The 20,356-nt window shown below is 43.1% G+C and overlaps 2 protein-coding genes and 1 pseudogene across 3 annotated transcripts in view; 1 reads left to right on the top strand and 2 right to left on the bottom strand.

Annotated features, from left to right (window-relative positions):
- The window catches only part of PIAS1 (protein inhibitor of activated STAT 1), a 106,659-nt gene extending 97,491 nt beyond the window's left edge, over positions 1-9,168 (top strand). For both annotated transcript variants that reach the window (XM_006920223.3, XM_006920224.3), the window contains exons 12-14: positions 2,632-2,774; positions 4,571-4,608; positions 5,205-9,168. In XM_006920223.3, the coding sequence (XP_006920285.1) occupies positions 2,632-2,774; positions 4,571-4,608; positions 5,205-5,498 (475 nt within the window). In that variant the 3' untranslated portion in view covers positions 5,499-9,168. The remainder of the gene's footprint in view (positions 1-2,631; positions 2,775-4,570; positions 4,609-5,204) is intronic.
- LOC112469642 lies at positions 1,385-1,503 on the bottom strand (annotated as a pseudogene).
- A 2,528-nt stretch (positions 9,169-11,696) lies between the features above and the next one.
- CALML4 (calmodulin like 4) lies at positions 11,697-19,363 on the bottom strand. Its single transcript, XM_006920221.1, is given in 6 exon segments — positions 11,697-11,833; positions 14,537-14,725; positions 16,358-16,498; positions 19,098-19,128; positions 19,231-19,290; positions 19,292-19,363. Coding segments are annotated over 6 exon segments (591 nt in total). The 3' UTR covers positions 11,697-11,735.
- Between the last annotated feature and the right edge of the window lie 993 nt (positions 19,364-20,356).

Below are 20,356 nucleotides of genomic sequence, written 5' to 3'. Positions count from 1 at the left end.
AACACATTACACAGATTGGTATTTTCACTGGAGAGTAGCTTATCTCGGCATACAGACAGCAATAAAGACATTAAAAGCAGTATCATTATTCTAAACAAAATGAATATTTAAACATTCGTTCTACTTTAAATCCTACTTTATGAACATTCATCTCTGATTAAAGCCTAACTTGATGGCTGTTACCCAGCAAGCCTGATCTTGTTATTTCATATACTTATTTTATAAATCTGAGTGGGAGAAAAAGAAAAATCAAATTATCAGAAGCTGGCATAGTTAGAAAAAAATATCTATAGAATTTTGATTCTATAGATATTTTATATCTACTATCAAACCATAGTATGACCAAATACATATATTTATTTCTTTAAATGCCATAATTGCAACATGAAAAGTTATTTCATAAATCTCTGGGTATATAAATACTTTATGGATTAAATGTATAATTACATGTGTTAGTTTACTCTTTAGAATATTAATAGTCATAATATATTATATATATATAAACTGCAATAATTTTATTATCTGAATATACAGTTTTCCTTAAAGGAAAGTTTTTTGAGTGTTTAGAAATGTAATATTTTTTCTTTGTATATTTGCTTTGCTGTTTCTCCAGAAAGAGCTGTGTTTATTATATTTGGAAAATTACATTAGATGCATTAACTACTTCCTGAGCTTCCCAGTGCTTAATTCAACCCAGACATAGTATTTGCAAATGGCAGACCTTTCTGTGTTTTCAGACTAAACAAGCAACCTGAAAGTTTGACATTTTTAGAAGAATAACATCATATTCAGTACTAGTGGCCATTTTACAATAATGACTAGCCGATGAATAGAAGCCTAAAGCCAGAATATCCTGTTTGTTATTGTGTTTTGTAAAGGTGGAAATGCATTTCAGAATGTTATCACAAAATGTAAAGGAAAGGAGCCAAGCAGGAATTAGAAAGAGGCAAACATCAGTAAATATAAAATACTTTGCTGTCTTCAGCCACTGAGTGTTTAGTATTCATCCAGAAATTTCCTTTGCTGTTTGATATACCAAGATGTTTTCAAAGACTAGCATTTCAACTGCTTTCTTCTCTCTCGTAATCCCTTAGGCATTATCAGAAGAGACAGCTAATGGAAAATGGCACTTTTTATAGATGTGAGAGGTTTAATTGTTTCCATTAGATGAAACATTTTTATGAAGCAGATGAGAGTGTACTTTATGCTTCATCTCCCATTCATAAAATGTGGTAGATGGTCACAACTAGAACTCCATTCCTGGAAATCCAGCCTTAGCACCTTTTGAAATATTCTGTACCATTAAAGTTACATCTCCACACCCCAAGTACTTTACATGAAGATTTTTTGTTTGTTTTTTGTTTGTTTGTTTTGTTTTTTAATACGCCTACAGCACCTGGTATTCCTAGGTTGTCTCCCATCCAAGTACTAACCAGGCCCGACCCTGCTTAGCTTGCGAGATCTAACGAGATCAGGCGTGTTCAGGGTGGCATGGCCGTAGCCGTAGACTACATGAAGTTTTAAAAGCAAAAGACAGCCTCTATATGTCTTCTTTTTTCCTTTATTTTCTATGATTTATATACCTGTTAGCCTCCTAATGGTTAGGATAGCACATGATCCTTATGTTTGCACTCAGGACTATTAGAATTCTTTTTCTTTTCAAAATCATTTCATTTCTTTTTCCCTCCTTTTTGCTTTTTGACTAATTTCTGGTAAAGAAAACAAGATTTAACTATTCAGCTACTTAAACATTTCACTCTATTCCAAACCCTCTTTTTGTTTTTCGTTTTCCATTTATACTGTTCTCCCTTTGAAACCTCTCCACACCTGTTCATTTTGGAGCATCTCTTTTCCTTGTCTTTCTCTGCTTTCGATCATTCAGCAGGCCTTTTATGTAAACAGCATGCTAGTGGCTGTGCGGGCATTGGATATACCAAGATAAACTGCACCTAGTTTTTCTTCTCCTAAAGCTTACAAGTCTTGCAGCCAGGTGTTAACTCTTCACTGCTCAGATTGCTACAGTTCCCCAGTCTTGCTGTATGTGTTTTCTTTGCAAGGACTTCACATAAACCTTTTACTACCTGACAACCCAGTGCTTATTTTTTAAAAGGTTCCAGAATCTTGGCTGTTATAGATACCTTTCACTCCTATTCCATTGAAGTGGCTCAGCCATGCCTTCCCCCTGCATTCTGAAAGTGTAATTATGATCCTAAGACAGTGTATGATTTATGAATGTTGGATGCCATTGCATTCATTTATTTCTCCCAGTAGCCTCTGCAAAGTGCTATTAAGTATACAAGTTATTTTCTAACACAGTCAGCCCTAGGTATCTTCACGTTTGCTTCCTTGGTCTGTGGTTCGTTGAATCCACGGATGCAGAACCCATGGACACTAAGGCACTAAGGGACTTGAGCATCTAAGGATTTTGATATCTGAGGGTTTCTGGAACTAGTCCCTTGTGGAGACCGAGGAACAACTATAATTATGGTAGTCTAAATTATATATTGCTTTCCTTTTGTTTTTATTTCTAGCACAAAAGCTGGGACTCATTGTGAGATGCAGCTTCCTTGTTTGTTAAACTTAAAAGTTCAACTGACTCATGAAAGTAATGCAAACTTTACCTTCTTCTAGCATATTAAGTCTTCCACATCAAGCATCTCCAGTGTCCCGCACCCCAAGCCTCCCTGCTGTAGACACAAGCTACATTAACACATCCCTCATCCAAGACTACAGGCATCCTTTCCACATGACACCCATGCCTTATGACTTACAAGGTGAGTTCTTCTACATTGTCACATAGCATTATGAATGAATGCCTTTGATTTATATAATCTTCTTCTGGGTGAGTCTAAGGAAGAACTGAAAGATGGGAAAACAGGGGCTTGGACTTAGGGAACTGGGAGGAATATATGCTGTAGTCATAGGGAAGCACAGATTCCATTCCTTGTTTGTACCTTCATCAGTAGCCAGTGTTTTACCACCAGTGGTAAAACTATCGCAATGATCTTTAGGTTTTGTGGCTTCAGAGTTGTTTTTGGATGACTTCTTCCATATTGATTTGAATATCGATATTTATGAAAATTATTTTTTGTTCCCTGAATCCAGTTATAATGCAACAGGTATTATGGGTAACTATGTTGTATAATATTTTAGATAATGCTGAATTGAGACATTGGAAAGTTAATTTTTGTTCCAATGAAACCGATTCTTTTTTAAAGTAGTTGATAATGTCAGTATACTCACTTGTACGATGTATTTTGCATTCGTAATCATTTACATTATCAAGAAGAGTTATTCTTCTCTTATATCTTTATAATTTAATAATTTGCATATTAGCCATATTATTGAAGAGCATTTTTCTTTTTTACTATTGAAGACCATATATGCTCATTATAGAAAATTTAATATAAAAACTCAAAGTGGAAGCTTCCTTCTATCCATCCCCATTAGAAACACCCAGGCCACTACCAAGGATTCTTGAGAGCCGGGGTAGTTGAGTGGATTCTTAGTGATTGTAATGAAAACCCTATTTCAACTCTATCCAATAGAGCTTTCTGCAATGAGGGACATATTGTAATCTGTACTGACCAATATAGTAGGCACTAGCCACATATGGTTACTGAGCATTTGGAATGTGGCTAGTGTGACTGAACTGAATTTTTAATTTTATTTAATATTATTAAATTTAAATGGCTATATCATATGATTTTAGTAGCTTCTATTGGACAATGCAGTCCTATTTTTCACTTAGTCCACTGCCAGATCTCACTATCAAGAACCACAGTGCTATACATTTTGCAGGTTCTCATGTTATAATTTATTCGAATATAGTTGGTGGATGGATCCCCAAAGTATTTGTGTTGCTGTTATCTTTTTATCTATATTTGCTTGTGCTTTTTCCCAAATTTAGATGTAATAATGAGGCATTTTATTCACGTTGATTTACTTGCTCTTTGTTGCATTACACGTTCGGCAATATGGACAAGAATGCAAATTAGAAAAGGCAGGCTTGCAGTGACATCCTTGTAGCCAGGGACCAGAGCTGGTCTTTCTGTAATAGCCATCACCCCAGCAGACACCCCCTCATACTTCTTCCCTGCCTCATGACACTGGAGAGTCTCTGAATTAGAATCTGGTACAGATAGTGGCAAGTGTGCAGATTTGAGAAAGAGAAAGAAAATCTGTGCTACAACTTAACTTCATGAGGTACTTGTAAGGAGTAAATTAGAGTAGATTGAAAGGTTACTTAAGAGGAGTCAGTGAGAGCATTTGGTGAAAAGTACTGTCAATTTAAGGGATCAGTGCTAGATCTAACAGGGCAGCTATGGCCCAAGGTCCTACAAATGGAGTCAGGAAGGGCACATCATTGCTAAAGCTTTGACTTCAGTCTTAGTAATCTAGAGATGAGAGGAATGTAAAACATTCAGCTGAACTCTACATGTTTAAAATTCTAAATGGATTAGAATTAGCATTTAAGATTTATATTCGTTTTTGAAATATTGAGACATTTGGGATGGTTTTTTTTATTTTTTTATTTTTCCCAAAACTGAAATAATTTTTTCTCTCACAGGATTAGATTTCTTTCCTTTCTTATCAGGAGACAATCAGGTATGTTATATGTCATTGTAATTGTATATTAAAATATTTAAAAGTATAATATGAAGCCAAGAGAAAGAAAATAAATTTTCCTAGAAAATTCAGAGTAGTCGTACCCATTACTGTATTGTTAAGGTTTTAAGAATTTAAATCAAAATCTATTTGTCAGCTATGCCTATATAGTAAGAATAATACCTATTTGTTGGTTTCCAGTACTGGTTTATAAAGAAACAGGGAAGTGAATCATATTGACTGATAAATTTCTTGGCCAAATATCTCCATAAGAGAAAGAGGGTAGACTGTCCTCTTTCTTGCCACATCTGAGCATATAGCTCTTTGAAAATAGAATTTTTAGGATTGTTTGCAATATAAATTAAAACAACAAAAATTTTATTAATTTTTTTTCCCAATTTCAGATACAAAAATGTCTCTCCAATAATGCATTCATTTCATAAGGCCATTTGATTTTGCAGAATGTTTTATTAAATATTTCAGGAACACCAGATCCTCAGAATCTGTTAAAGTTAGGACTTTGTTCTACTGAAAAGAAAGCTTATTAATTTATAAATGTAATTAACATTTGTTTTGTCTCTTTTTCCCCTCCCTAGCATTACAACACCTCCCTCCTTGCTGCTGCAGCGGCAGCAGTTTCAGATGATCAAGACCTCTTACACTCGTCTCGATTTTTTCCGTATACCTCCTCACAGATGTTTCTTGATCAGTTAAGTGCAGGAGGCAGTACTTCTCTGCCAACCACCAATGGCAGCAGTAGTGGCAGTAACAGCAGCCTCGTGTCCTCCAACAGCCTAAGGGAGAGCCATGGCCACACCGTCACAAACAGGAGCAGCACGGACACAGCATCCATCTTCGGCATCATACCAGACATTATTTCGTTGGACTGACTTCCCTGCCCCTGCTGCTCCCACCCCCACCCAGGTTAAGTGAGCGTGGCAGAGAGACGAGAACTTTGTGCTATGTTTTACCTTATTCTGTTTAGAAAAGTACACACGTGTGTTTTTTTCCTTTTTTTTAGGGAAAAAATTAAAAGAAATGTACAGAGAACAAAACTATATTTTCAGTTTTACTTTTGTATATAAATCTAAGACTGCCTGTCTGATAAAACACTTGTAAAAAAAAAAAAAAAAAAGGAAAGAAAAGAAAAAAAGAAAAAAAAAACGTACCCACAACCCACCTTCAGTTCAATTTTTCTGGATTCTGAAGATTTTTTTTCATCGTTTGTCCTATGGTTTTGGTTTTATTTTACTTCAATGGCATTATTTTATTTGCAATAACAGAAAAGGAATTGCATGTCTGAAGTTTTAAGTTGTGGGCTTTTCTTTGTTGTGGGGAGGGGGAGGAGGGGTATAGTTTTAATTTCCATTTTCTAAAAATGACAGACTTGGATTCTGTTTGTGCATATTCTGTGTGTGCATATTTTATCCAGCCTTAAATTATAAATCTCATCTGTCCCACTGCATTCCCTGTGTATTTTCAGGACATAGCTCGTGGGTATGTGTGTTCAGTGTGTGTGTCTGTGTATTTTTCTGTCATTACTGTTCCTTCTCCAGAGTTTGCATTCAGTTGATAACTCAGTTGCCTGCTTCTTTCAAAGTGCTTTGAAGGTCTTGAACTCACATATGAGCATCTTTATTGACTATCCCAATTGCATGTTCTCCATCACATATTCTCTCTTATTTGCTAGATACCCCTAACTATGTTTTTAGAGTTTGGAGTAAAGCTGTCTGGGTAAGGAGTAGGCTTAGCAGACCTGTGAATAATACACTTTAGTCTAGTTCTTTATTCTAAATTTGGATTGCCAGTATTATGTATTTAAACCAAGTCTGTGAACACCTGCTTTTTTGGCCACAGGGTAATAAGTTTTCATGTAAGATCTTCATACCAAAGTAGGAAGTAAAAATAGCTTAGAAAGCCTTGTTGGCTGTCTTGTGCAGCTGACAGAGGTAAAGTTACATCACCTCAAAAAAAGAAGACAGTCAATTATCCTAAAAGTAAATTCTCTTTGGAAAATATAATGCACCACACATGTCAATCTGTGGACATCTACTATCTGATAAACAGTTGAAATTCAGAATGGGCTGATCCTTAGTCATTTTACTCTGGTTCTAAGTGTACTTATTTTTTTTAGCTATTGTTTTATTTTTCATCTTTTAAAGACAAGCATGACATGGGAAAGTTAATTTTTTGAGAATTCATGGATCAGTCTGATCTATTCTTATTAGTAATGAAACATGTAAATATAGTGAAAACTGTTTTTCAGGAGATGATTGAGGGTTGGAGGGAAGGAAAAGTGGTTCTACTTGTATTCCAAAGTCCTCATCAGAGAAGGTATTACATTCTTCAGGTAATAACTGAAGGTATGGGAAATAGTTTTTAACTGATTGAGAGGTTTAGCAGGTTTAACAGAAAAGATAAAGAAGGGGCATAATGATTACCAGTTTTCCAGACTGGATTTTTATATCACAGCTATAATGTTCTCAGAGTTGATGAAGGACCACCTTTGTGTATAAAACTGTCATTTTAAATCTTGTAGTGGTAACAAAGTGACCTACTTTAATCCAGATAAATTCAAGATGGCTGTATCTTTGGTTGTATGATAAAATGAATGGTTCACATGACTATGTGGCATCTAAAAAAATGTTTTTCTACAGCATCTCTGCCACTAAATTGTTGACTTGAATTTTGAAAAACAAGTTGGTGTTGATATGTATATGTGTGTGTGTATATATGTATTTATAGACAAGTGTGTGTGAGTGACAAGTGAGTTATATAGTCTTCCCCTATGCATGTGTATTCCACACATACATGGCAGAGTTAGTCACTAAACAATTTGTAATAAAAAAAAGAGATTCGTTGTCAGTTAAAACAGGACATAGTTAAGTTTTTTAATGAATCTGGTGTTATGGTGAGTAAATATTTTAAAAACTCTCGTTGCTATATTAACTTAGGCTAATACCTAATATAATTTGTGTCTAAATTTGGATTGGGATATAAATTACTTAAATTGTGGAGAGTTGCTTCTTATTTCACATTGCAACAGGAAACATTTCTGTTCAGCTACCTAAGATAAAATGAATAGTTCTCTTTATTTCTGTTTGTTTTTTTTTTTTTCTTTTTCTGTTGTTGTTAGGGGTCTCAAAATTCTGATCAATAACTTTGTGTATGATGCTGAATTACAAACTCTTTGAATGATCTGGTTGAAAACTTGTTCCTCTACTTTCTTCAGCCCAGTTTTAGAGAGGGTTAATTTCCCCTCAGTGTCCTGCATTATACCAACCCAAGGGAAGAATAGGTAATAGGGAGAAATAAATGTTTGTCTAGTGGCTTTGGTTATGTCTCCACAGGAGAAACTAACCATGCAATTGTCTATTTTAGTTCATTCCATGCTAAGGAGTTTGTTCCCTTCAGTTGTTGACTTTCCAAATTGTTGGCATTAGTAGTAGCTATCACTCTGTCTCATGGTCAATATTAGTCAATCAGACTTTCATGATCTGTAGTGATTATTAGTAGAGTCATGCACTGCATCTTTATCTTCTGAGGTTTTTTTTAAGCACATAGTTATTTCATCTTTTTTATTTTTTAGCCCACTCTTACTCCCAACCCATGCCAACCTTGACATGCTGTTTGTGGACAAACAGGGATTCCCAGAATCTTTAGGCAAGTAGCTACCACCCCCCTTGCCTTGGTCATTCATAATAGGCATGCATATGTTTGGGTTGCTGTACAGTATTGTATGTGTATCACACATCTTTGGTAAAATAGCTGTTTGACTAGCAGGGTTGAAGTGGCTTCTAGTTCTTTTGTGGGCATTATTGGACATGTCTTTTTAAAACTATTTGAACCTTAACCATGCCACGCTTAGTTGACTAATTTATTTTGAGCATTAAAATTTTTCTACTAATTTAGACATCATCACAATTTTATCATTACCGACTTAGGAAATATTCACAAAAGCTTCTGGAAAATGTGATTTCTTGGCAGATTTTCCTTTGAGTCAGATGTCTGAAACCGAATGAAAATATATCCCAATTTTAAATTGCTAATTGCGGAAGGAAAATTGTTTTTTAAAAATTCCAGTTTTAAATACATAAAACACTTCAAGATCTTCAGGACTTTAAAGCACATTTGAAATTATTTTAGTAAGAATTTTGATTTATCGATACATGTTGAATTCTGTTTTTTACTTAAAGAAAAAAAAGTTTAGATTTCAGAAAGAGGGAAGGAGAATAGCTGGTGGTCCCAGAGTGTGCTGCTGTTAATTGTTTAATTAACAAAGGGGGAAATGTATATAAACAGATATAAAAGTTACCATAAATTCCATGAACTTAAATCTGTGATTCATTGCCTTAAAACTTTCTCTCTTAGAATTTCCATACCGCATGCCAAACCAGTAAAAATGGCTTTTAAAAATGTATAGTAGACCAATGTCAGTTTGTATAAAAGTACCAAGTGAAAATATTTATTACATGCATTGGAAAAAAATTGTTTACCTATTGAATGTTACCTGTTTATGTAGAGCTCTTTAGATGTAATAAAAGAAAAGCCTTCAGTTAATTTGTCTTCTGTAAAATATACTGCTGGGTATAAAAGGGGACAGTCCCTATGAGAAAAGTGATATGCTTTGTGCTTCCAAAGCACGTTTCATCCAGAGCTTTCAAAGCATGACAAGTAATTCTTTTACAACATGCTTTGAGGTAAGTAATGAATGAACAGCCATCATTCCCCTTTCTCATTGAAATATGGCTAGCTTCGTAATGAACCACAGCATCTGTTTAGTTTTAAATCTGTTTAATTGCAGTTTTTGTGCTAAAGAGCACTGTCACCTTTTTCTTTAAAAATACTAGGTGCTAGGTAAGCCGACTGGAATTTCAGGAATGAGCATGAAACCCCGACACCGAGTGGCATAAAAGCCTTTCCTGAGGCAGGGGTTTAAATCAGAATCCTAGCCACTGAACATCCTTAATTAGGGACACTGAGTCAATGGAGATGAGCCCCAGGTTCTAAGGACCACTCCACACACCACTTAATGTGATTTTGGCAAGCTATGCTCCAGACTCCTGTTAGGCAAATCAGATTAATAACAGTTGCTTTCAGACCACACTGGGGCTGTTCAGTGGTAGAGACAAAGGCTCTGAGGGGAAAGTACCCTCATTCATTCTTATAGCCCAGAACTTAACTTGCCCTATCCCGTTTAAATCCTAAGGCTCTACTGTTTAATCCTTGGTATTCCAGATTGGCTGTGCAGGATTTGCTTCCTAATATCCATGATGAGTTAAAAGATGTAGGGGTTAGGACTTGAGCCTTGCCTGAAAGTGGAATATAGCAACTCTATACGGGATGCCAATATCTAACCAGCCCTGGGCCGGGGGGTGGGAGACCATGAAGGTAATAAAGTTTAAGCACCTGGGCCCCTCATTTGCTCTAGCCTCTTCTAGGGCCCTGGGAACAGCTGTATCAAATTTATTTCTATATTTCTATTTTTAAAGAAGGCTGCCAAATCATGGAACACTCAGACTCCACAAAACCTGGATCTGCCCCTGCCGTGGTGAACCTAGGCTCCCCTAGCTCAATAGTCGTCACTTCACCTGTTTGGTTGTTTGGGCCATTGATTGCCTGCCCTCCACAAAACCCTTACAGCTCCTAGGAAATCATACTCCCGTCAGCAATTACACGGCTGGGAAAATGAAAGAGTCCCTCTCAGGACCTCGTTGGTCAGAAGCCACGCAGCATTGCGAGCTAGTTACATTAAGACTATGACTTTTCGTCCCCTGCAGTTTCCCTTGTTCCTGGCCTTATTTTTGTGTCTTGTATAGCCTCCCAAAAGACACTCATTTGGTTTTCTTTTGCTTTAGCTACTAAGCACCATTAGATAAAGCCACAATCAGCCCAATTTTGATACATATAAGGATGGAAATTACTACATTTCCCGCTTCTCACCCCGCAGTACGCCACTGTGACTTCAACTCTTTTTAAGGCTGTGCTGACACTACTGATGGATCTACAAATTTGATGAGCACATGCGTGGCATCAGCCTGGCACTTCCTGGCTACATAATTCACTTAAGTTGCTTGAGCTAGAATTGTCCCTGGCAGGTCCAGTCCCCCTACTGCTGTCTTCCGGGGATGTCACTGCATCATAGCCATGGCCTGTTCCATCCCCTTGTTTTCATTAGTCCTGGGGAAATGGCTTGAAGCATGTTCGACGTGACCCACTTGAGCAGACCATCCTAATCTGTAGACCTGATTTCCAGCCAGGGGACAGCTGGAAATTGTGACAGGAGCATCAGAAAGGGCCTTCGAAGCTCTCCCCAAGTCCTCAGGTGTCTTTTGGTTTCCTTTGGTGTGGGCTGTAAAGTCAGATCACTTCCCACTATTTAGCTGATGCTGCCTTGTTTTAACATGAGTGTTTTCACCCTACACTCTGTTTCTGAATGAATATCCTGAATTGTCACTGCGTGTGGAGACGGGAATGAGAATTTGTAAGTGCCCCTGTGGTGCTGCTACTAATGTCACCTTAGTTTTTTTTGTTTTAGCTCTTTGCTTGTTGCTGTTTCTCACCTAGCACTGGCTTTGTCTTGGAAATGGGGAAGATGGTTCAATATAGAATATAGTCTTTCGGTAGATTGCCCTTTTTAGGAGAAGCACTCCCATGGTAACTTGGGAATGCATAGTGCTCTACAGTTTGCAAAGACATTCTCAAGTCATTATCTCAGACTCCATGTCATTATCCACAGGCTCCATGAGGCAAGAAATAGGAATCTAACTTTCGTGAGGATCCTAAGACTTTGAGGGGTGAAATGATTTGCCCAGAGTCAGATAGCTGGGAGACGGCAGAGTCAAGACTGGAACCCAAGCCCAACTCCAAACCATTGGCTTTTTCCATGGTATAAAGAGCTAGACTAATGGCAGTTACTGAAATCAATAAAAATCTTTTATTAAAGACATGCTAATAACGGTGACTGAATTCATTTACTTCCATTGCTAAGTCATCTTCTGCTACAGTTGAGTAATGTCATCTTGTCACTGTGCTTGCCATCTCCCTAGAGTGAAAGGAACACTTTAAAAAAAAAAAATTCATCCGAGTTTTCAGACCCAGGGGAGGCTCTCTTGCATTCTCTTCAGTCAGTAGTCCCGCATAGGAATGGTGATCTTGTGGATAAATTCATCATACTTCACTTTGCCATTTGGTTCAATATTTGCTTCTTTGAAAAGATCATCCACTACAATAAATCACATTAATTTTTCAGTTTGGCTTTAGTGATATGTTATAGAACTTCAAGTTCTTGGGGGTTGGGACTCCCCGGAGGTATCCCTTGAGTATCCAGTTGAGTGTTCCCAAAGACCAGGAAATAAACTGGCAAACAGAACAGTCACCCCCTACTCCTTGGAGACCAGTGATACAATTTTGAGTTCATTGGACTTTCTGCAGGGGCCAGGGGAGTGGGTAGGGAGGAATACTGGTGAGGATTCAGTCACTGACGCCACCTTGTGCTTTTTTGTTAAGAAAATGTCTGACCCCTGTACCTATATTTCCAGAAACCTTTGGCGCTTCGGCATGGATTTTACCTTCCACGGCCCACCCTCCCTGCCTCCCAACTGAACAGACGCCCCTGGCAGCTCCATCCTAGGCAGGCTTTGGCCTGCCCCTGGCCTGCCTGCCTTCCCTTCCAAATTGGTATGCCCCACCCTAAGAGGAGACTTGGTGACAAGTGGTATCTGCCACCATCGCCATCACCTCTTTTTTACGTGTGTCTTTTAGGGGTAGGGATAGCGTAAGAGAAAATAAATTCAACTTTCTAAAGCTGAAAGCATACAACGCTGCCATTGTTCTCTGATGTTGCTCTAAAAAAATCACTTCATTTACTTGTTTCTTCTGGTTCTGAATTCCTCAGACGAAATACTAGCTGTCCCAGACATTGGCAAGAAGACATATGTCAGCTTACACTTCACAGTGGCCCTTCGGGGCCAGCCTACCTTTGGCTCTTTGAACCATCCTAACCCTCTTCTCACTGCCCTGTGTCAACTTCCTCAGCCCTAGACACCCCCGACACATAATTCTGAGCAGTTAGAAAATACCCCATGATTCTCTGCTTAAACAGCCTCCTCTAAAATGTAATTACTGTGCTCTGTGCCTAAGCCGATAGTAGTGCTGAGTATTTTTAGAATGTTGAGGAGACTGTAATTTATTTCATGGAGAAGTTTCTACCCACCAGCCACTTGGTCTAAACCATCTCAGTGGACAGCTCCAACACCAGTTCCAGAGCCAACCACCGAGCCTCCTCCTGTCTGGGAAAGGGGCCACATCTAAGGTTTGCCTTTTGGGTAGTATGGCAGTTGACTCTGTACCCAGAAAGAATCAGAGTGCTGAAGTCAGCCTGTCCCAGGCCTTAGACTGCAGGCCTTCCCCACACTCTTATCCAGCTGCTCCAAGGATGCTTCTTAATAAAATTGAAGATTTTCTTTTAATCACCAGAGTAAAGGATTCCTACTTCTAGTATCATCTTTTTCTGTCTCCCACCACCAAATGGAAAAGACTTCAGTCTCCGTCTTTGTCAGGAACACTCTGCTAGTTTCTTTGAAATGTTTCTTTACTGGTTAAACAAATGAGAAGTGTGTACGAGTTTCGAGCCTGTGGTCTTGCTTTAGACAGAGATCATTAACCATAAGAATTAAGGAAGTCTCCAGCTGGCCCTGTCTGCTAACAGTTCACCTGGTACATAAAAGGCCAAGCAGTGTCCTCAGAGCTTGAGGGAAGGGGAGCCCGTGATCCCCCTGTTCACATTGAAACAGCCACAGTGGGAGAGGAGATCACGAAAGCTGCTAGCCCGAGAAAGCGGGAGAAAGCTGAGTCTGGCTTCAGTAGCACTATTTTTAAAAGCTTTGCTCTGTGCCTTTGTGACTGCAGATAAAATCTAAGCAGCCTGCTTTATAGAATGTTAGCTCTTGGAGGGACCTGAGGGATCGTCTATTGTAACCTCATTTCCCAACAAGGAAACTGAGGAGGGTGCGAGAGGTAAGAAACCTGTCTGAGGTCCCCCAGAATGAGGGGGAGCCAGGATTCAAGTCAAATTCATACCACAACCTTGCAGCCCCTCTATTGGTTTGCTGTGATTTAATCAAAGTCCTGACATTATTGAAGCCCTCCTCCACCCACTTGTGTCCTAGCCCAGCCTCTGGGGTTGGTGGGTGTGGACTCTGGTGGTGAATCAAAATGGCTGCTGTGGCAGGACTGAGGGGCTAGCTAGGCAAACCCGAAGAATGCTGGCAAATGGCCATGTGTGAAGGGCTTTCCCAGAAGACCCAGGCCCCTTGTCCTGCTCTGAGGCAGGATGGCATGCAGGGCTGCTGCTAGGTGTGAGGTAAAGGCCCCTCGTGGGGTTCTGTGACCAGGAGTCCCAGAAAGGCCACCACGGAAAACCCTCTGGAAGACCTGTTAGAGCTGGCTAAGTCCTAAGGAGAGGGAACAAAGTAGCATCTCAATTTGGAAAACGGCATCAGCGGCAATTTCAGAAGACAGTGATGGCAAGGGGAAGGAGCCTGAGATGGGCTGGGGTTAGGTGGGTACAAGTGTTTAATAGACCTGTGTGCAACTCCCAGCTCTGCTACTAACCAGCCACTCACTTTACCTGTTAATTTATCAGTATGTGGGGCATTAGTGCTCCCAGAGACGTCGTAAGCCCTAAATAAAGGTCCACAGTAAAAGCTTAAACTCAGGGTGAGGCCCAAGTAGACCCTAATTGAGTTTCCCCAGGCTCCCTAGCTCTTCCCCTGGGCTCCAGTCCACAGCTTACCAACCTCGACATCTAGTTGCAGCCTTCTGAGGCATGCATGAAATGCAGTGTCTGCACAATCCTAGTTGCATGATCTCCCTCCAACTCCCTAATCCTCTCCCACCATGGGGACAGAGGGGCCCAGGCTATTACCTTCCTTGTGCGTGAGCTTCTCGCCCAGTTTCATGAGTTTTGACCGCAGCTCGGATGCCATGATGTAGCCTTTCTTCTCCTTGTCTGCCATCAACATGGCCAAGAGAATTTCTTTCTTTGGGTCCTCTTGTTTTATTTGCATGTGCATAATGGTCAGGAAAGTGGAGAAATCTAGCTCTCCATTTCTGTCTAGGAAAAACCCAAACACAGCAGAGTAAGCAGGGAGGAAAAGGCTCTTGTTACAGAAGTTCAAACCTTCATGGCCAGCTCAACGGCCACATAATTCAGGAAGTCCCATGATGGTGGCAGTGGTCATAATGGAGAAGATGCAGCCCCTTCTCCTGAGTTCCCACTATGGATATGTCTCATTTAATCCTCCCAACCTTCCTCAGGGACTGTGGTTATCATCAACCCATTTTGTCCACTACAGAGACAGAAGCTCAGAGTGGGGAGTCACCTCACGGAGCAGTGGAAGGACCAGCATGAAGTACCACCTCCTTCTGCTCCCTTCTGGGTGCTTCTCTCCTGCTCCGAACTGGAGGGAAGTCCATCTGCGTGTCCATCCCCACTTTAGTGGCCACCACTGCACATCCACAAAAATGGACAAGTGACCACATCTGGGGCCTCAAGTCCCAGTCCCACCAGGGCTAGTCACCTGCCTTTTCCCTCACTGCAGCCTCTATCCCAGGTTCCCCAGCCCATGCCCCTCCTCCAAGCATGCGTGGGGGCCTTGACCTAGACCCTGGCAGGGGTACAACTGCAGGAAATCGGAACTTCCCTTGACCGCAACTTCCTGTTTGGAAGACACAGAAACCAAAGGAAACCACCACACTTCAGAGGTGGAAACCGGGGGTCTCAGTCTCTGGGCACCTCCTCACCAAGCTCTAGGCCTTTAGGGGGTGCCCCGCCCCCGGGCCCAGCTCACAATGGCTCCTAATACTGCTGCAGGCACATTCTGATGTGCTCTCATGGTACCCCCAACAGCAGGTGGGAAATCCATCTGAGAAATGAGAAATCTGAGGCCCAGATGGGCTGCAGACCAAGTGATCTTTCCTGGCCAGCCCCTTCCTCTGGCCAGTCTTTCCTTCCTAAGAGTCCAGCTACCAATGCCACCCTACCCTCTGACATCCCTCTTTTTCTAAAAAAAACAAACAAACATTTGTTTCTGGTTATAAAAGTTCTATATGTCCCCATTGTCAAAAATACAAGAAACAACAATAAAGGGAATGAAAATCATCAATAATCCCATCCCCTGAGAGAACCATCTGACAACGTTTTGGGTGGTTTTCTTTCCACCTTTTATCTCCCAATACTGCATTAGTTTTTAGGAGGTCAGTCTTCAAAACTAGAAGAGGTGAGTTCCAACCCTTAAGCACTTGGGCAAGTGACCTGAAACTTGATCTTTATCTGTAAAACAGTGCCACTTCATAGGGTCGTTTGAGATAAACACTTGACAAATACTCAATAAAGGGAAACTGTTCTGTCAAAACAACATTGGGGTCACTGTTAGCATGGTCTTGACTGCGAGTTTGTGATAACCTTGTTGGAGAGCTTAGGAAGATCCCATGATCCTCTCTGAAATGAGGGTGTTATCAGTTGCTGTAAGGATTCAAGGAAGCCTGAGTGTGCCCAGCACACCTGCCTCCACAGCTCCTGGCTGGTGACCTCTGACTACCACCTGCCCCTCAAACCTCTGAGCTATTTACTCCTTCGCCATCTGCACCCACCTGTTGGGCCCCTCCACAGGCCACAGCTGCCGGGCTGCAGGCTCACCCACCAGCCCAGAACACTTCTGCCCTTGCCCTGGCCCAGCCCACTCACCTATCCCATGAGTCTGCAAGTGCCGCTGTACCTCCCCCGGTGTCGGGCTGGCCCCCAGGCACCTCATCACCACCATGAGGTCAGGGGCTTTTATCTTCCCCCGCTGCTGCTTGTCGTACAGGGAGAAGCATTCCTTGTACTCTGCGCACAGCCCAGAAGGGAGAATCAGGAGTGGTCCTTCACCCTCCACCCCCACGCCCTCCGTCCTCTCCCTCACCTCCCCTCCTAAAGTTGCCAGAGACAGCAGATCGAACTTCTGATAAACAATGAACACATTTTTAGTATAAGTATATCCCACATTTTTTGCATGGAGTATACTTATGCTAAAAGTATTTGTTGTTTATCTGACATTCAAATTTAACTGAGAGTCCTGTATTTTATCTGGCAACCCTGTCCCTTCCCTTTCCTGACTCCCCTTCCTCCTGCTCCCTTTCTCTCTCCTTTCCTGCCCTTCCTTCCCCTTCCTCTGCTCTCCCTTTTCACCCCTCCCACAACTGACTAAAACCACAGGGAAGCTTTCCCGCCCTTTAGGGCCAGTGCAGGGAGACAAGGAGCCATTAGCAGGGCATCTAGACACCCAGGGGACCTTTGTGAAGACAATTTATGTGGGTAAGGGGGATAATCATGCCTCTGGGTTACTGAGAGGGCCAGAAATCCCCTCTGGGAAGGCCTAGCGAGACAGTGGCTCTCATATGTGGCGACAGTTATTCCGAGCCCACTGCTCCAGCACCCCTCCCTCGGCAGCTAAACTGTCAAGCTGCCCTCTGAGGTAGGGCCTGGTCCTGTTCTTAAAGTCTTCAAAGGGTACTGACAGGACGTTCTCCCAGGCACAAGCCCAGAGTCCGCTCGCTGCTCTCTTCCAGCCCTTTCTCCCTTGGTGGAGACGAAATGGCCTCCAGAGCTAAAACCTCTAAATCCACAGCTCAGTGGAGCAGGGCATCCACCTACATCTCTGTCCCCAACTCTCAGTCCTGGAGGCACAGTGAGGCCAACTGGGAGCTCAGGAAGATCCCTACTCCCCTCACCCCAGGAATTCGGATTCAGGGACTGGGGGTGGGGCTGCCATCAGAATTGGTCAAAAACTCCCAATCACTGAGGCCCAAAGGATGGAGCCTCTGCATGAGCTAAGTTGGGGTGTGGGAGCGGGGCTGTGATTTGACAAGTGAGGTTGCATGCCAATGAACGCAACTTTTTGCCAATGACAAGTGATCTATTAAACTATTTCTTACCCTTGTACAAATTGTATTCATTAACTAAAACTTCTTTCAAATCTTCAGCGCTACTGATTGCAATAGGGCCCCCTCTTTAAATTTTTTGTACAAATGCAGGGGTTGGAATATTGTTTGACCTTACATTACTTAATAGTGGCTGATTTTAACAACCAGCTTGCAGAATCCCTGAAGTTGTATCACCAGGCTCATGCTAGCTGGCCCCAGCACATGTCTGGGTGACACCCAACCTGTACCAGGCCCAATGACTGACATGGTCCTCTCTGTCCCTCACTCACAGCAGCCTGGTGAGGCAGTGTCATTATCTCCACTTCGCAGATTAGAAAACTGAGGCTCAGAGGTGATAGGACCCCAGGTCCATTGCCTTCGAGGCCCTCGCTCGTCCCATTCCAGCAGGCCGCTCCTGTCCGGCCTGTCATTCATTCATTAAACATTAGCAGCTGCTTTCTTGGTGTCAGACACTGTGATACAACGAGAAGCTTCCCTTCTTCCCTTCTGGGAACCTTAGAGGCCCCAAGGGAGGGTCAGTGAGCATCAGAACCAGATGCGGGTGAGGGACACCGAGGCTGACAGCTGAACTCCTGCTCCAGGACCCGTTCAATCTTGCCTTGAGACAAGGGCAAGAGAGGCCCCTGCCGTGGGCCTTGCATTTTAAAAGCCCCTGCTCTGGCCCTCCTCTTGGGGTGAAGATATTGAGGGGCCTACGGGAAGGTGCCCACCTGGAACCTACAACCCACCCACGCACTCTTCTAGACCAAGCTCTGGGTACCCATAACCCTGAATCCCTGCCCAGGTAACCCTAAGCCCACCCCCAGGTCCTACAGGACTCTACCTGGGCTATGCTGGACCGCCTCTGGTCCAGGTCTGGGCCCCTGGGTTCTGTGTAACCCAACTCTTCCCCTTGGCCTTATGTGCTATGTGAAACTGAAGTCTGCTTGGGGCCCAGCAGGCTCGGGGATCCAGGTAATAAAGTCCTCCGAACACCGAAACTGGGCTTGATGTCAGGGCAGAGAGAACCCCAGAGATCACCTAAGCTGAATTTCCCCCTCAAGATGCAGAGACCGAGGCCCAGAGAACGTCTTTCCAGAGAGTGCCGACCTGGGCTCTTTTTTCTGTCTCGGCCAATTACAAAGCCCTGTCCTTGGTCGGGCCTCAGCCCCACTCAGTTAATGGAATCGCTCTCTCCTCTCTCCATCCCCTATTCCCTTCCTCCCATATATCCAACTATCTATCGGGTTCTGGAAGAAAACCTAGTGAGCTCTCTTGCCTATCGCCCCCACTCCTAAATCACACCGGCGGATGTGACACCAACATCTCTACCCCTCAGCCTTACCCTCTGTCTCCGCTAAGCAGCAAGCTCCCTTGCAGAGGGGCCTCCGGCCTGTGGGGCTGCTCAGCACCCCCCGCAGCCAGCCGCCTTCTTCCCACAAACAAAAACTGAGCAGAGTAAATTGCCTAATGAGACCCATATTTTGTTTTGAGTTGCTAATTAAAGAGCAAACCCAACCTACCGTTAATTTGGTCCTGGGAAAGAAACTTGGCCTGCAGCAGACAGAGGCAAACAGTCAGGGAAGGAAGGGCTCCATGAAAGTGATCCCCCTCCCAACCCACTCAGCCTGGCAGGTCACTCAGTCCCTCGCTTACCATCTCGGGGCCTCTTGGTGCAGCCCTGGGCTCGCCGCTCCCACGACTGACTTCTTGGTTTCCTTCCTCCCGCTTCAAGTCGAAAGTCCGCCAAGCTGGGTGGAGGCCCCTGTCATAATTCCGCGGCTGCCATGGAGACCAGGCCCAGCGCCAGGGGTCAGATTCCAGCTTCCCTCGCACAGCTGATGCCCAGCACAGCCTGGGCAGAGCAGCATGTTTTAAGAAAATAGAGCTGCAGAAGTGCCCCTGCCCCAGGGCCTCGGTCCTACATCAGGAAGCTGATGCTCTGGAACAAACAGGCAAACGTTTCTTCCTAGGACACGGAGACAAACAGACAAACGTTTCTTTCTGGACATTGCCCCAGGGCCTCGGTCCTACATCAGGAAGCTGATACTCTGGAACAAACAGACAAATGTTTCTTCCTGGGAGCCCTTTCTGGACACGGAGAAGGGGTCAGTGACACACGGAAAGGGGGGCCTGAGTCGGGCTGATCCCGCACTCTGCCCTGAGCCTGCCTCTGGAGATCTCTCTCTCTCCTGGGACTACGTGGGGAGCTGATGAGGTGTTGGGCACGCCGCACACTGTGTCATTTAAGGGTCATCACACACCACTGTGGGCAGGGAGGAAGCTCTGTCACAATGGCAGAGCCCGGTGACGGCCTCCACCACCACCACCCAAGCCTTGGGATGCAGTATGGAGAGGGGACACAGGCTTTGGTGCTCTCGGGATGGATTCCAATCCTTTGGCCCCTGCTTGTTTGCCGAGTGACCTTGGCCAATCATTTCGCTGCTCTGTGCCTCAATTTCCTCGGTGAGCCTCATTATAGGACTATTGAGAGACTCAAATAGCCAGTGCATAGCTGGTTCTCAATGTGTCAGTTCCCTTCACTCCTTCCAGGGTCCCTGGGGATGGAGATGGGTGCCAGCTCTGAGGTCGAGGCCCTACGCACTGGGCTCCCCGGAGAGCTCAGAGGAAGGCCTCTTAGGTAACTTTTCTGGCCAGAAAGCTCCTCCTTTTCTTCTTTTCCCTTCTCTCCCCTCTAGAGCCCCCACTCCTTCCGGCAGAAGCTGCTGACTCTCCCCATTTCCTCAGTGGTTTGCACTCCTCCCCCCGCCACCACCCCCCC

This window comes from Pteropus alecto, unplaced genomic scaffold (genome assembly GCF_000325575.1).
Source record: "Pteropus alecto unplaced genomic scaffold, ASM32557v1 scaffold86, whole genome shotgun sequence".
Classification (NCBI taxonomy): Eukaryota; Metazoa; Chordata; class Mammalia; order Chiroptera; family Pteropodidae; genus Pteropus; species Pteropus alecto.
The sequence above is the reverse complement of the archived record's forward strand: the minus strand, read 5'-3'. Positions and strand labels throughout refer to the sequence as shown.